Source organism: Podarcis bocagei, assembly GCF_964188305.1.
Source record: "Podarcis bocagei genome assembly, chromosome: 2".
Taxonomy (NCBI): domain Eukaryota; kingdom Metazoa; phylum Chordata; class Lepidosauria; order Squamata; family Lacertidae; genus Podarcis; species Podarcis bocagei.
In genome coordinates this window covers 18634449-18650284 of record NC_138126.1, presented here as the reverse complement: position 1 = coordinate 18650284, position 15836 = coordinate 18634449, and the positions used below count along the sequence as shown (strand labels likewise).

Sequence of the window (15836 nt, the reverse complement as noted above, 5' to 3'; positions counted from 1 at the left end):
TCGCTTAGACTGGAGTTTCGAGTCTGTGAAAGCATCCGTTTGTGTCTGCAAAATACTGGTTTCTGAAAGGATTCAATATGTCTCCACACAACCATGAAGTTGTAACATACATTTATATACTGATACAATCAGACCAGTGGCACTGTGGGTTAAACCGCAGAACCTAGGACTTGCTGATCAGAAGGTCGGCGGTTCGAATCCCTGCGGCGGGGTGAGTTCCCATTGCTCAGTCCCAGCTCCTGCCCACTTAGCAGTTCGAAAGCACATCAAAGTGCAAGTAGATAAATAGGTACCGCTCCGGCGGGAAGGTAAACGGCGTTTCTGTGCGCTGCTCTGGTTCGCCAGAAGCGGCTTAGTCCTGCTGGCCACATGACCCGGAAGCTGTACGCCGGCTCCCTCAGCCAATAAAGCGAGATGAGCACCGCAACCCCAGAGTTGGGCACGACTGGACCTAATGGTCAGGGGTCCCTTTACCTTTACCCCTTTACAATCAGACCAACAGCGCCACCTAGAGATGCTGAGGTTCGATACTCCTTAGAAGAACTCCTGAATAGGCAAATATCCTGGGTTTTATTTCTGAATCAACATTCCAAGTTTGATCTTTTTATTTTAGCAATGACCCAAGTGGACTGAAATGGCTAGCTTTTACGTAATGGAAATTTAGCACTAAAGTGGAAGCATTCTCAGAAATTCCAAGAATTTTTTTCCTAGTCCACTTACATCAGAGATGGAATTTTTCTCGCTATTGGTCCTTGGGCTTGCCAGTCGGAAGGTCGGTGGTTCGAATCCCCGCGATGGGGTGAGCTCCCGTTGTTCGGTCCCAGCTCCTGCCAACCTAGCAGTTTGAAAGCACGCCAAAGTGCAAGTAGATAAATAGGTTCCGCTCTGGCAGGAAGGTAAACGGCGTTTCCGTGAGCTGCTCTGGTTTTGCCAGAAGTGGCTTAATCATGCTGGCCACATGACCTGGAAAAACTGTCTGCAGACAAACGTCGGCTCCCTCGGCCAGTAAAGCGAGATGAGAGCCGCAACCCCAGAGTCATTCACGACTGGACTTAACTGTCAGGGGTCCTTTACCTTTACCTTTACAAATCCAACTCTGTTAAGTAACCAACTTTATCAGTCTATCAGAGTCTAATAAATATGTGCTCTGTCACCCCAGAATTTTGGTCTCCTTGGAACCTGTGGTCTTATCCAATGCTACTCCTACATAAAATATACCCATTGAAGGCAATGGATGTGGCTGACTTAGGTTTATTGATTTCAATGCCTCCCCTGGATACAACCCCTGGTCTCCAACCAGATGCTGTGGACTTACACCATCTCAGGATCTCTGCCCTGTCACCACATGCTCTGAAAGCCATGACTCGGCTCAAGCATCTAAAATGTAACCAGCCAATCTTGAACTAGCATTCCACGAGGCTCTGGAAATAACAGACGCACAACCAACCCACAAAATTGGAGTTGTATGGACAGTCTCAATTTACCGTGCCTTATCAGATGTGTGTTGTTGTTGGTGATATAAAATACCCACTCAAACACAGCACATTTCTCTTGTCCATGGTGAGCCATGCGATGGTCACCTCCAGGCTTGACTACTGTAATTCACTCTACGTGGGGCTGCCCTTGAAGCTGTCCCAGAAACTCCAGTGAGTGCAGAATGCTGCAGCGAGGCTCCTCACGGGGTCTCTGCCATGGGAGCATATTCACTCAGTGCTTTTCCAGCTGCACTGGCTCCCGGTGGAGTACAGGGTCAGATTTAAGGTGCTGGTTTTGACCTTTAAAGCCCTTCACGGCCTAGGACCCTCGTACCTACGGGACCGCCTCTCCCGGTATGCCCCACAGAGAGCCTCAAGGTCCATAAATAGCAACACCCTAGAGGTCCCGGGCCCTAAGGAAGTTAGATTAGCCTCAACCAGAGCCAGGGCCTTCTCAACACTGGCTCCAGCCTGGTGGAACGCTCTGCCTCATGAGACCAGGGCCCTGCAGGATCTGATCTCTTTCCGCAGGGCCTGCAAGACAGAGTTGTTCCACCTGGCTTTTGGCTTAGAATCAGTTTAATTCCCTCCCCCTCTTTCTTTTTCCTTTCTCCTCCTATGAAGAGATTGCACCCTAATGTTTTAATGTTGTATCTTATCTTTTAAATTGTATTTTAATTAACTTATTTTTATTATTGGTTGTTAGCCGCCCTGAGCCTGGTCTTGGCTAGGGAGGGCGGGGTATAAATAAAAATTTATTATTATTTATTATTATTATTATCCGAATGAACACTTTGAATAGCAAACACTCAGAAAGCATTTCTCTGTCGTTCTTTTAATCCCCAGTGAGACTACGAAGGCGAAGGAAATGCAAGAGAGCAAGGACCCAGAGGGTGAGTTGTAGGGCTTTTGTCCTACTTATCGCTCTTTCTGATGCGGCAATTATTGCATGAGGATGATGGGAGTTGGAGTCCAACGCCCAGGGCTGTGGGTTCACTCTCCCTGTCTTATGCCCTTCTTTCGATCCCAGGACCAGAAGGATCTTCAAAGAGAAGAGAGGAAACAGAACCTGGAATAGAAGCAGAACCTGGAACGGAAGACCCCACCTACATGGAGGTAACTTCTAACTGGGTAACTTCTCCTGTTCCTGCTGAGGATAAACAGGTAGCCTGTTCCTATTGTTATAGGAGTTGGAGGTTGGTATGGGTAAAGGCTTAATAAAGACTGGACATAGGAGATCAGGGTTCAAATCCCCACTAAGTCATGAAGCTCACCGGGTGACCTTTTAAATAAATAAATAAATAAACAAAGTAATAACAATATAAATAAAAATGTGCATAAAAATGAGACCATTATTTATCCTAACTATCCAACTTTCCAACCCCCTCCCCAAACCACTTCTTGAGATGGTTTGACCCCTTTCTACAAATATCTTCCCAATTTCCTCAAAGTCGTTTCTCTTCCATATTCCCCTTCGTACTTTGACAGCGCTTGTTAATTTATCATTAATCGCTGTATCTCACACTTCTTTATATACCATTCCGTGGGTGACCTTGAGCCGTTTGGGCCAAGCTCACGCTTTTGGCCTAAACTACCTCACAGGATTGTTTTGGGGATGGGAAAGATGCACGTACATGTCACTTGATCTCAGAGGAAAGGTAGGATATTAAATAAATAAATGTGGAAAGTTCGGCTTGCAGGCTTCCCACTGGCACCCGGCTGACCCTTGGGGCCAAAAGGATACTGGACAAGATGGGTCTTTGGTCTGACCTAGCCAGGCTGTTCTTAAAACTATTTATTTTTGCCTTGTGCTCTGAGCCAGTGTAGTGTAGTGGTTAAGAGCAGTAGACTCGTAATCTGGTGAACCGGGTTCGCTTCCCCGCTCCTCCACATGCAGCTGCTGGGTGACCTTGGGCCAGTCACACTTCTGAAGTCTCTCAGCCCCACTCACCTCACAGAGTGTTTGTTGTGGGGGAGGAAGGGAAAGGAGATTGTTAGCTGCTTTGAGACTCCTTTGGGTAGTGATAAAGCGGGGTATCAAATCCAAACTCCTCCTCCTCCTCCTCTTCTTCTTCTTCTCGTGTCTCTTTTCTCTTTCCCTACCCAATGCTATCCAGGGAGCCGATCGAATCGAATACACAGCTCTAGAGTTCAGAGAGGCTGGAGGGTGCCAGACTAAGATGGATAACGGGACGCCAGCCGTCGTATACGCCGAAATACCCAAGAGCGACTTAACCAAGAGGGTTGGCTAGTTGCTGCCGCCGCTGCGCATCTCAAGGATCGCGAGCAGAAACAATTCCTTCCAACAAACTTAGGAATTTCTGCAAACGTTTTAACAGATCAGGATACCAGGAAAGCTTGATAGGAGACCGTCTGAAGAAGTATGAGCAGGAAGTGTCAGCAGCCGTGAACTATTGGGGTCAGAGAAGGCGGACAAGTGGCAGCCGTTTGAAAGGAAATTTCCTGCCTTTGGATTACAAAATATTAGAAACCACACGCACTGCAATATATTTCTGTCTCCTGTGAATTGCGCAGTGGCAAGTTCAGAAGCGCCGCTTCATGACAGTGGTCACAGCCACACTCCTCCTAAAATTACACAACCTTCTAAGATTACTGTATTTTTTGCTCTATAGGACTCACTTTTTCCCTCCTAGAAAGGAAGGGGAAATGTGTGTGCGTCTTATGGAGCGAATGCAGGCTGCGCAGCTATCCCAGAAGCCAGAACAGCAAGAGGGATTGCTGCTTCTGCTGCGCAGCGATCCCTCTTGCTGTCCTGGCTTCTGAGATTCAGAATGTTTGTTTTCTAGTTTTCCTCCTCCAAAAACTAGGTGCGTCTTGTGGTCTGGTGCGTCTTATAGAGCGAAAAATACGGTATGCAATCATTTCATAATCACACAATAATAATACTTGGGGCTACATAGCAATGTCTCCATGGGTTGGCCATCAGGTAGATCTATTATTTTCTGTGCACACACACACTGGATGCAAAGGAAAGAGGAGCGTGCAGACAACCTCAGCCGTGATAAGTAAATTTGTGTTTCTTCCTGCCAGGAAACCTGAGGTCTTTTTGGGGCACACACTTTGTAGATGCCTGGACATCTTTGATTTTCATTTTATAATACCATTTTCTCAATATTCCAGCTCGACACAAAATGGCAGAAGTAATGATAATGATGGTAATTTCCCCCCTAGAAATATAGGTGCTCACCATGAAGTTGTTAACAGTAAGTGCCACACTTTTTAGGAACAACAAAAATAGAAGTGCCTGTATTGTGTACCCTTGAGGGGGAAAAGCACTAATAGTAATACAGTGGTACCTCGGGTTAAGAACTTAATTCGTTCTGGAGGTCCGTTCTTAACCTGAAACTGTTCAAAACCTGAGGTACCACTATAGCTAATGGGGCCTCCCACTGCCGCCGCACGATTTCTGTTCTCATCCTGAGGTAAAGTTCTTAACCTGAGGTACTATTTCTGGGTTAGCGGAGTCTGTAACCTGAAGCGTCTGTAACCCAAGGTACCACTGTAATAATAATAACTGCTGCTCCAAGACCAGCAAGGATTTGGAGTTTATCGCACGAAAGCCTGCTTCTTCCTTTCCTTCCATGCCTTGCAGGGGCATTTTTTTTTTTTAATGCAGCTGCTTTGTGTAAGAACTCTTCTGTGCGAAAGAGTTGTTGTTGTTGTTTCAAAAAAAAACCACTGGGAATTTGCATCCATTATTATCAGCTGATGGAAGAAAATGGATGTAGGAGGTTTGGTGATAGTTAATTTCAACTCTAGTTTAACTTCCTGTAGTATTGGATGAACCAACAGGACAGCTAAGCACATGCTCAGGACACCAGAAAAGCAGGAACACAAAATAATATATATTTGTAAAGATTTTGTAAGGAAAACAATAAAAATTCACTTGGCATAAAAAAAGCAGCAGCATAATACTTTACATGTATAGTGTAAGAATTTGACATTTTATTTTTTTTAAAAAATAATTGAAGTAGTCATCATGGCGGGGGGAATCAGAATTTTGTTAGATTTTTGTTAGGTTTTTTTATTTATGACTTATTCCTAACTAAACCAGGGGGCACCTACGGATACAAATTGAAATAATGTGAGGAAATCAGATCCTGTCTTGTGCTGCAATGTTTTACTTTTTTTTTTAAAAAAAGTTTTTTTTACAGTTTAGCATGGTTTTCATTTTGAATGATGTGGTGGGCTGCACCATGACATTTTCAGTGCTTGGGGCCTCTAAATCTGGCCCTGACTCTGTGAGATTAAGGAAGAGGCGGATCTTGAGAAAACATTTGATGGGAAAGGTGTGTGTGTGTGTGAGAGAGAGAGAGAGACAGTGTGTGTGGTGTGCACACACACACACACACACACACACACACACACAACCAGTGGTGGTGAACCTTGGCACTCCAGATGTTTTGGAACTACAACTCCCATCATCCCTAGCTAACAGGACCAGTGGTCAGGGATGATGGGAGTTGTAGTTCCAAAACACCTGGAGTGCCAAAGTTCGCCACCACTGCACTATACATTTAAAACACCTTAGAAGCCCCATCATTCCCTCAAGGAATTCTGGGAGCTGTAGTTTACCCCTCACCGAGTTGCAGTTCCCAGCACCGCTTTAACAAGCTACAAGGCCCAGAATTCTTTGAGGGGGCAAGAATGTGCTTTGAATATAATTTAAAATAGGGTTGCCATATTCCGTAAAGTGAAAATCCAAACAAAGTTGTTGTGCTTTTTCTCTCTCACACAGCCAGAGAGAGAGAGGCAGGAAGCAGAAAAAGTGACAAAAAGCAGGCCTGTTTAAAGGAAGCAGGAGGCTGGGGTGGCGTTCAGGGACATGGAGTCTCTGAGGAGCAAAAGTCATGTGTGGGAACCTCTTGTTCACTGTTTCCGGAGGCTTTGAGAGGAAGCAGCAAAAGGAACTGTGCAGAGGAGATGTAGAAGTGGTGGCTGCCAATGTTAGAAGTGTGGGCGTCGGAAGTGACGGCGTCAGACAATGACCGCATACACCGTGGTGCTGTCTTGAGTGCACGCAGAGGTGGATTTCCTTCGGGGATATTCCAGTTGTGCATAATGAAGGCAAGCAGGTCCCTGCGAGGAGAAGCAAGAAAAGAGAAAGGGCAATTTAGGCAGTTGAATGTGCAGCGCCTGCCCCAAATTACCGTATTTTTCGCTCTATAAGACGCACCAGACCACAAGACGCACCTAGTTTTCAGAGGAGGAAAACAAGAAAAAAAAATATTCTGAATCTCAGAAGCCAGAACAGCAAGAGGGATCGCTGCCCAGTGAAAGCAGCAATCCCTCTTGCTGTTCTGGCTTCTGGGATAGCTGCGCAGCCTGCATTCGCTCCATAAGACGCACACACATTTCCCCTTACTTTTTAGGAGGGAAAAAGTGAGTCTTATAGAGCAAAAAATACGGTATATCCTAGCCCCAAGCTCTGCCAGGAATGCCTAACCAGTATTTACCTCATCCAGACTCTTCCTCTGGTAAAGTTCCTTGTTCACCCTGGCTGGATTTATCGCAGAAGTGCAGCCTTGGGATCGCCGTGACAAGTGGGATGAAACAAACATGAAATCATTTATCAGGGCAATCTCTCTGGGCCATGTGTGGAACTCCCTGCTGTGGGAATTTCATGAGGAAAGATGCCTTCTCCCAACATGATATTCTTGGAGTGCATCTGTGGAATGCCCTCCCACCAGATGTCAAAGAGAGAAACAACTACCTGACATTTAGAAGACATCTGAAGGGAGCCCTCTTCAGGGAAGTTTTTAATGTGTGACATTTTAATGTACTTTTAATCTTTGTTGGAAGCCGCCCAGAGTGGCTGGGGAAACCCAGCCAGATGGGCGGGGTACAAATAAATTTATTATTATTATTATTATTATTATTATTATTATTATTATTATTATTATTATTATTATTATTATTATTATTTCTCTCTCACCAACCCCTGACCACTGACCAGTCTGGAAGATGAAGCTTTTTTAAATGGCAAAAGGAAGAACTTCTCATTCATTCCTCACCTGTCCTCTCCTTTCTTCCTCTCTGCTTCCTAGAAAGAAAATTACAGGAGTCTTAGGGCTACATACATTTTATGGTCGACAGCGGTATTCTGAACTAAACTCTCCGTCTCTCCTGCACCTGTTTATAGGAATAGATCATTAAGTCTTCATAAAGTGTGTTTTTCCTTATCCATGGTTACCACTGATGGGGAATGAGAATGACACACTATGATGCCATCATAATACAAGTGCCATTTCGTTATATCTGCTGGCTCTAAGGGGTTGTTTTGATCTTAACCCTGTCTGGTACTAACAGGAAGGCCCAGATGTGTGTCAATGTAGAGCAGGGATATGAAACTGTCTTGCATGAAAATGTCAGAGCACTGGCCTGTCTGCTGCAGGGATGAGGGAACCTATGGCTGAACTCCAACTCCCATCAGCCCCAGGGGCAGATCTACTCTGATACTCATGAAGCTTAAGCTTCAGGGCCCTTAATCCTGGAGTAGCTCCAAAAGCAAATTTAGTCTACATTGCTTAAACTTTAGACCTCCAAGGTCCACCACTGCTATCAGTTTCCTCTTCCTTAGTCTCAGCGTTGACCTTGGAGGATGGGGACTAAACTAGAATGAGCTGGCTCCTCCTGTCGTTGGCTTTGGCGCCACCTACTGTTGACCTCCCTGTCTCCCGCCCTACCAGGCTCCATAGACACCAGACAGCACTGCGTTCACCGCGGAAAACACCTTTTGACTCACCTGGCTGCTGGCTGCCTCTTCCACATCCACACGGCTGTTCCAAGAGCAGCCAGGACCAGAGCCAGACCAAGGAACAGCAAGGCCCAAATCCAGATTTTGGTGCCCTTCACTCCATCGGCTTCTGCAGGCGCAGCATCCGTAGTCACGGCAGCAGCAGGACTTGGCGAGAGAAATGACACCAAATAGGGAGGCAGCTCAGCAGAAGCAGAACCTTCAGGGAAGGGTTTGGAGGTTGTTTTGAAATGAGGAACAAACAGCACTTTTCACCTAACCTCAAAATTGCCTGTTGGCCTTCCTTGGAAGCAAGAAGGCCAGCCAGTGTAGGCAGTCATAGAATCATAGAACTGTGGAGTTGGAAGGGACCCTGAGGGTCATCTAGTCCAACCCCCGCAATGCAAGAATCTCGATCCTGTGCTAGATGGTCCAATAGTATGACGTTGCATTGGCAGCTTCATATGCTCCTATGGACTTGGGACCTTCTGCAAGTGCTCTGGCAAATATCTTTGGTTGGTCCTCACTCCTGAACCTCTGTAACATAATTGATCCCTCATGGTGGAATACCAGCCCTGAGATGCTGAGAATAGCACTTTTGTCAAGGGATAGTAGGAGACAATCCTTCTCAGGGCTACAGGCCTGGCTCTTGTGCGTCCAAATTCTCATAACTGAAAGCATTTTCATTTAGGCAAGCCGACCCAGACAAAATGGCATGCCATTTTATTTGTTTTAACACTGCTTATCGCTACACATATAACAAAAATGTAAGTATGTCATCACGCTGCAGTTCCCTTGATGGCCCACAGATGGCACTGAGAACTACAGCATGACCACAGACTTCTGAGAGCAGCTAGGTCACTCACAGTGGTGTTGTAGGGGGAGGAAAAGGGAGATGGATATTTCATATTGTCATACCCTCCAATACGTTGGGTCCCAAAACTGGGACCCGCATCTTCCTGGACATGCTCCCGCACATGACGCACGCAAGATAATGGAGCCCAAAAGACACGCTTTTTGGGGGGGCGTGCTCTCTCACATGAGAGCATGGAGCTCTCCAAAAGCTGTGAAAGATCGTACCACCGCAAAAGTGCTTTTTCTGGGGTGAGATTGCAGCATGAAATTGTGTGGGGTTGCAGCACCCAAAACAGCCACCGTGCTCTTACATGAAAACGGGATGTCCTGCTTTTACCACAACACTTGCTAGATAGGTATTATTTTATACACAAAATGCTTAGAGGTTCCTGTTGATTAAGTGGCATATGAATTTTATCAAACCAAATGAAATAAATAGCATTGCACTAGGTGGGATTTCTTCCATCCCTTTGGCACTGAGATGGAAAAAGCTGTACCTGCTGCAGTCTTCCTTTTCTGCACAAGTCTTCAGAGCCAGATGGGGAACCTGCCTTCCAGATGTTTTTGGACTCCAATTCGCATCAACCCCAGCCAGCATCAGCCAATGGCCGGGGAGGATAGGAGCTGTAGTAAAAGAACATCTGGAGGACCATAGGTTTTCCATGCTTGCTTTAACGCAGAGGCTGGATGTAAGCTGGACAACCGCACAGAGTATTTCAAATTCACCTGCGCCCTTCTCTTCGACGGGTGGCTCCAAGCAAATTTCAGAGACCCATGTGTGATTGGCAAGAGAGTGGCATTCCCAGCGCCCCCAAGCCCTCCGCCGGGTGGACAGTAATTGGACAAGGGACCCATAATTGGTCTTCTCGAACCAGTGCCCGTTGCCCAGCGGTTTTGAGTTCAGCATCCAGCGAAAAGACTTTGCCTTGAAGTTGCCTGACGAGCGGCAGTGACGGCAGCTGAGCATCAAAGAGGAGGCGTTGAGCCACCAGAAGGAGACAAAGACGTTGTTGTGGCAGCCTGGGAAGAGAAGAGGAAAAGGGACGAATTAGCAGGCCGAGCTCCAGGTTCAAAGAGGTCCTCAGCAAAGTACCATATTTTCCCGTGTATAAGACGCCCCCATGTATAAGTCAACCTCTTTTTTTTTAACCCCAAATTAAGAAATTAAGTTGTTTAGCTTTTGGGGGGTGGGGTTGGGGAGGTCACTTTCTCCAATTGCTCACCTGCCTGCCCGCCACTGCCGATCGCACACCTCGCCGCTGCCTCCAATTGTCTGCCCACTCACCGCCACCAACAGCCCACTCGCCCACTTGCCGCAGTCACCAATTGCCTGCCCGCCTTGCCACAGTCACCAATCGCCTGCCCAATTGCCACAGCCAATCGCCAGCAGGCCTTGCTGCAGCCACCAATCACCTGCCCAGATGCTGCTGCCCATCTCCTGCTTGCTGCTGCCATTAATCGCACGTCCCCCCTCTGCATTCACTATCTGTGTATAAGACGACACCCAATTTTTGCCTATTTTTTAAAAAGCAAAAAGCATTGTCTTATACACAGAAAAATACGGTACTTTCTGGTCAGCCCCCCCCCCCCCACATTCGTAGACCTATGCTTCTGGTCTTCTTTGGTAGCAATGGAGGGCAGCTCTGAGCTGCCATCACACCTCACTCACAATGCCCCTATTGGAGCAATTCTACACGGGCCAAATCCACACTATAATTTTAAAGCGTTTAAGAACAGCTTAGTATATGAACAACTTGGATTAAGAACGCTGCAAACCCGGAAGTAGGTGTTTTGTTTGTGAACTCTGCCTTGGAATAAGAACATGTTTCACTTCCTGTCGAGTGTGTTCCATTTGTAAACTGAGTCCCCCACTGCTATGGGAAAGCGCGCCTTGAATGAATGAATGAATGAATTTTCTTATTACAGTCACAGACCAGTTCCGGCTCACTTACAATATCAGGAAAATCATAAAACACAACAGGAATACATTGAATTGCAATTGGGTATAACAGAGACAGAGCCTTGGTTTAAGAACACTTTGGTTTAAGAACGGACTTCTGGAACGGATTAAGTCTGTAAACCAAGGTACAACTTTAACAGCCAAAGATTCCTGGAAACAATAGCTCATTAAGGGTCTCATCACCGGAGTGCTCAATCCCTCTTCCCAAGGAACTCTGGGAATTGTAGCTCTGTGAGGGGAAGCAGGGGTCTCCCAAGAACTCTCAGCGCCCTTAACAAACCGCAGCTCCCAGAATCCTTTGGGGGGAAGCCACGACTCTCAATGTGGCGTCATAGCACTGTAAATGAACAGAATTGTGGGGAGTTGAACATGACGACTCACAGCCCTGGCCATCCCAAGGCAAGGGTCAGTACTGGGAGTTGGAGGGGGTGCTGTCAAGAAGATGTTTGGCTTGCAGTTGCTGTGAGGAGAGGATAAAAGGCCATGATAAAAAAAGCAGAGCTCCCCAGAGATGGAAAGAAGATGAAGTCCCTACCAGAGAAGAATGGCAGATCAAGTTGATGGATTATGCCGAAATGGCTAAAATGACCGGAAAAATCAGAAATCAAAGAAAGACCAAAATTTTAATAGGGAACGGGGAAATTTATAACTTGCCTTAAAAGCCATTGTAAGCCGTTAAAATCGTTACTAGGATTGGAACAACACTTGTAATTTAATGGTAAATTTTTGGATACAATGGAGAAGTAAAAGATTTGGATTATTATAAAAGATGCAGGAGGAAATGATTGACGGTAGGACCCACAAAGGGAGGAGAGAAGACCAGGAGATACTCTGGAATCTTGTTTCTATGTTGTATGTTGGATATGTGACTCTCCAATTCTGTAATTCTGTCGCAAGCCAAGAACAAGGTGGCCTTGTCTTCTGTGTTACAGTGGCCAGTCTTCTATTCAGGGCTGGATTTAAGTCTGATGAGGCCCTGAGCTACTGAAGGCAATGGGGCCCTTTATATGTCCTGCTGTTCTTTGCCAGCAACAAATTGTCGCTGTTTTTTGTGTTGAATATATGCTATATGGTAATTTATGGACCTAATAGGTATCTAAAGCCATTTACACATAACAAAATATGCATTTTATCAAAGTAATTGTTGAACTGAAATACAATTAAGAAGAAGTATATTAATAGTGACAGATCCTGAAGCTGAGGCTCCAATACTTTGGCCACCTCATGAGAAGAGAAGACTCTCTGGAAAAGACCCTGATGTTGGGAAAGATCACAAGGAGAAGGGAACGAAAGAGCGCGAGAGGGTGGGACAGTGTTCTCGAAACTATCAGCATGAGTCACATAGAGGAGGGAGAAAGGTTGTTTTCTGCTGCTCCAGAGAAGCGGACACGGAGCAATGGATCCAAACTACAAGAAAGAAGATTCCACCTAAACATTCGGAAGAACTTCCTGACAGTAAGAGCTGTTCGACAGTGGAATTTGCTGCCAAGGAGTGTGGTGGAGTCTCCTACTTTGGAGGTCTTTAAGCAGAGGCTTGACAACCATATGTCAGGAGTGCTCTGATGGTGTTTCCTGCTTGGCAGGGGGTTGGACTCGATGGTCCTTGTGGTCTCTTCCAACTCTATGATTCTATGATTCTATGATTCTATGAGTTTGACCAAACTGCGGGAGGCAGTGGAAGACAGGAGTGCCTGGCGTGCTCTGGGCCATGGGGTCACGAAGAGTCAGACACGACTAAATGTCTAAACAACAACAATAGAGAGAAGGTGAACTCTTGCTATTATTTGAGAAACATACCTGCGGTCACGTCCAGCATGGTTCGAGTCTCTGAGCCATCGGGCGAACGGCAGACGTAGGTGCCTGAATCGCTCATGACCAGATTCCGGAGGACCAGGGATCCTGATGTCTGGTTTGCCAGCCGCTGGTTGAACCGAACAGGAGCCACCTCATTTCCAGTAAGGCTCCAGGTTATTTCCATGTAACCGCTTTGGACTTCAGCACACCTGGAACTCAGAGGGAGCCAAAACCAACGGGTCCAGGGGCTCATGGACTCGCAGGGAAGCGTGGCCTGCTCCCCAGAAGCGTGGACGATTCTCTCGGGGACGAAAGCTGAGGGAGAAGAGGAATGGAAGTGTTAACGTCTCCTCTGCCCAAGCCCTATCCCTCCTCACCCCACACTTGCAAGGCCCCTCACAAAGGAACGATGGAAGCTGCCTTATACTGAATCAGACCATTGGTCCATCTGGCTTAGCAATGTCTACACTGGCTGGCAGCATCTCTCCGGGATTTCACACAGGATTATTTCCCAGCCCTATCTAGAGAGTCCAGGAAATGAACCTGGAAACTTCTGCATGCGAGGCAGGTGTCCTGCCATTGAGCTGTGACTCTGTGCCCTCTTGATTCATTCTTTGCTTTGGAGATTCTGTTGTCTGGTTTATTTAAGCATTGTATTCCTTTATTCCTTCCTTTATGATTTTCTATTTTATACATTTCAATATTTTTACAATCATTTTAACGCTTCAAAACTCGACTTCCTTCCCCCCTCTTTCTGCGGTTCCTTTATTTTATATTATATTATATTTTATGCATATTCTAAATTTACTTAACTTATTCATTTATCCATCTACTTTAAATATACAGTGGTACCTCGGGTTACAGATGCTTCAGGTTACAGATGCTTCAGGTTACAGACTCCCCTAACCCAGAGGTAGTACCTCGGGTTAAGAACTTTGCTTCAGGATGAGAACAGAAATTGCATGGTGGCGGCGCGGCGGCAGTGGGAGACCCCATTAGCTAAAGTGGTGCTTCAGGGAAAGAACAGAATCAGGTTAAGAACGGACCTCCAGAACAAATTAAGTTTGTAACCCGAGGTAACACTGTATACTCTTATAAAATTGCAGGTTATTACAATAATCCTGCCAATGTTCTCATCTGTTTATTTGTAAATATTCAATAAACCATTTCCATTCTTTTATTAAAAAAAATTTCCGGTGAGTTTCATCATTTCTGAATATTCCGTAAGTTTTTGTATCCGTTCTTCTTTCGCTGGGATGACTTCTTCTTTGAGATTTTGGGCAAGTAACATGTAGTCGCATACATGAATAAATTTAGGTAGTTCTGTCCCTATAATTCCCCAAAGCCTTGCATTCCTGCCCTGCCCTTCCTCTCAGTCACTTTCTGACTTGGCAACAGCAGACCCCTCCATGCTAGGATTCTTCAAACGTTTTATTCACAATCATCAACACAGGGGCCACTTTCCATTTTAACCACACAGATCCGTGTCCTGTTCTCTGTTTTCCCATGCCGAACCTTTCACTTACCAAAAAAAATTGAAAAAATCCTATAGATAAATAAAATAATTCTGCCAATTACACCCATGTTTGAGAAGCAATCATTTATTCAGGGCCCAATGACATCTTCTCCCAACCACCACCCGTCCTCCTCCTTCTTGATCCTCACAGACAGATCTATTACCGTGCTCTTTGCTCAGGACGAATAATCCTATCAGTATCCTCAGCCAACAAAATTCCATATTGTTCAGTGTTCTGCCATTTATTTCATAACAATGATAATTCCTGAAGTGAGAGGGTGAACTGCGCAGAACAGGAAAGCATTATTCACTGAGAAATGTTATCTTTCCCTGTGGTGGTGTCTTGGGCTTTTCTAAGAAAAGTCAAACGGAAAAGAGCTACATTTTAATCGCCTCCCGGCAGACACAGTATAACTGGATGTGGGACTTTGCGGGAGAGGAGAATGAGAGCCTGGAAGGCTGACTCACAGTCAGTTAGGATTATTTCTATTTATGCCCGTCTTCCTCGCGGGTGGCGCTGTGAGTTAAACCACAGAGCCTAGGACTTGCTGATCACAAGGTCGGTGATTCGAATCCCCGCAACGGGGTGAGCTCCCGTTGTTCGGTCCCTGCTCCTGCCCACCCAGCAGTTTGAAAGCACGTCAAAGTGCAAGTAGATAAATAGGTACCGCTTCGGCAGGAAGGTAAACGGCATTTCCGTGCACTGCTCTGGTTCGCCAGAAGCAGCTTAGTCATGCTGGCCACATGACCCGGAAGCTGTACGCTGGCTCCCTCGGCCAGTAAAGCAAGATAAGCGCCGCAACCCCAGAGTCGGCCACAACTGGACCTAATGGTCAGGGGTCCCTTTACCTTTTTCCTCATCTCTGAGGGCTTCTGGAAAACAACACTGGTGAAGGAATTGAGGAGATGCTACCAAATTCCGAAGTACAGTCATACCTCGGCTTGAAGTGGCTTCGGGATGAATATTTTCGGGTTGCACTCCGCGGCAACCCGGAAGTAACGGAGCGTGTTACTTCTGGGTTTAGCCGCTTGCGCATGCACAGACGCTCAAACTGACATCACGCGAATGTGCGGAAGCGGCAAAACGTGACCTGTGCACACACAGACATGCAGTTGCGTGTTACGTTCACTTCAGGATGCAAACGAGGCTCCGGAACGGATCCCGTTCGCATCCAAAGGTACCACTGTACAACATTTACCACGTTTTGAAATGATAGCATCCCCTCCGACGTTTCTCTGAAGAAAGTAAGAGACGTCCCATTCCATAATTATAATTGTACTATTTATTTCCCACACATCTTAACTGGGTTGCCCCAGCCACTCTGGGCAGCTTCCAACATATATAAAAACATAATAAATCATTAAACAAACTTCCCTCTACAGGATTGCCTTTAGAAGGCTCAGGGGTCGGATGACTCCACACCCTCCAACATTTCTGCAATGAAAATAAGGACATCCTAAGGAAAAGCAGGACATTCC

The 15836-nt window shown here is 46.1% G+C and overlaps 2 protein-coding genes across 4 annotated transcripts in view; one reads left to right on the top strand and one right to left on the bottom strand.

Moving 5' to 3' along the window:
* MPIG6B (megakaryocyte and platelet inhibitory receptor G6b) overlaps nucleotides 1-3969 on the top strand; it is a 177345-nt gene extending 173376 nt beyond the window's left edge. The window contains exons 5-7 of one of the 2 annotated variants that reach the window (XM_081183274.1): nucleotides 2322-2368; nucleotides 2512-2591; nucleotides 3593-3969. In XM_081183274.1, coding sequence (XP_081039400.1) covers nucleotides 2322-2368; nucleotides 2512-2591; nucleotides 3593-3727 — 262 coding nt within the window. In that variant the 3' untranslated portion in view covers nucleotides 3728-3969. Of the gene's footprint in view, nucleotides 1-2321; nucleotides 2369-2505; nucleotides 2592-3592 lie in introns of both variants that reach the window. The other variant, XM_081183273.1, reaches the window with a different exon arrangement.
* A 2296-nt stretch (nucleotides 3970-6265) lies between these two features.
* LOC308581002 (uncharacterized protein) lies at nucleotides 6266-14765 on the bottom strand. 2 transcript variants are annotated; one of them, XM_081183418.1, is made up of 6 exons: nucleotides 14522-14765; nucleotides 12845-13156; nucleotides 9814-10107; nucleotides 8242-8452; nucleotides 6953-7020; nucleotides 6266-6575 (listed from the first exon to the last, which is right to left on the bottom strand). In XM_081183418.1, exons 1-5 carry the CDS (start codon nucleotides 14577-14579, stop codon nucleotides 6954-6956), a joined length of 942 nt encoding a protein of 313 aa, XP_081039544.1. In that variant the 5' UTR covers nucleotides 14580-14765; the 3' UTR covers nucleotides 6266-6575; nucleotide 6953. The 2 variants fall into 2 exon arrangements, with proteins under 2 accessions (XP_081039544.1, XP_081039543.1); XM_081183417.1 differs by lacking the exons at nucleotides 6266-6575; nucleotides 6953-7020; nucleotides 8242-8452 and having other exon boundaries at nucleotides 9243-10107.
* Nucleotides 14766-15836: the final 1071 nt, after the last annotated feature.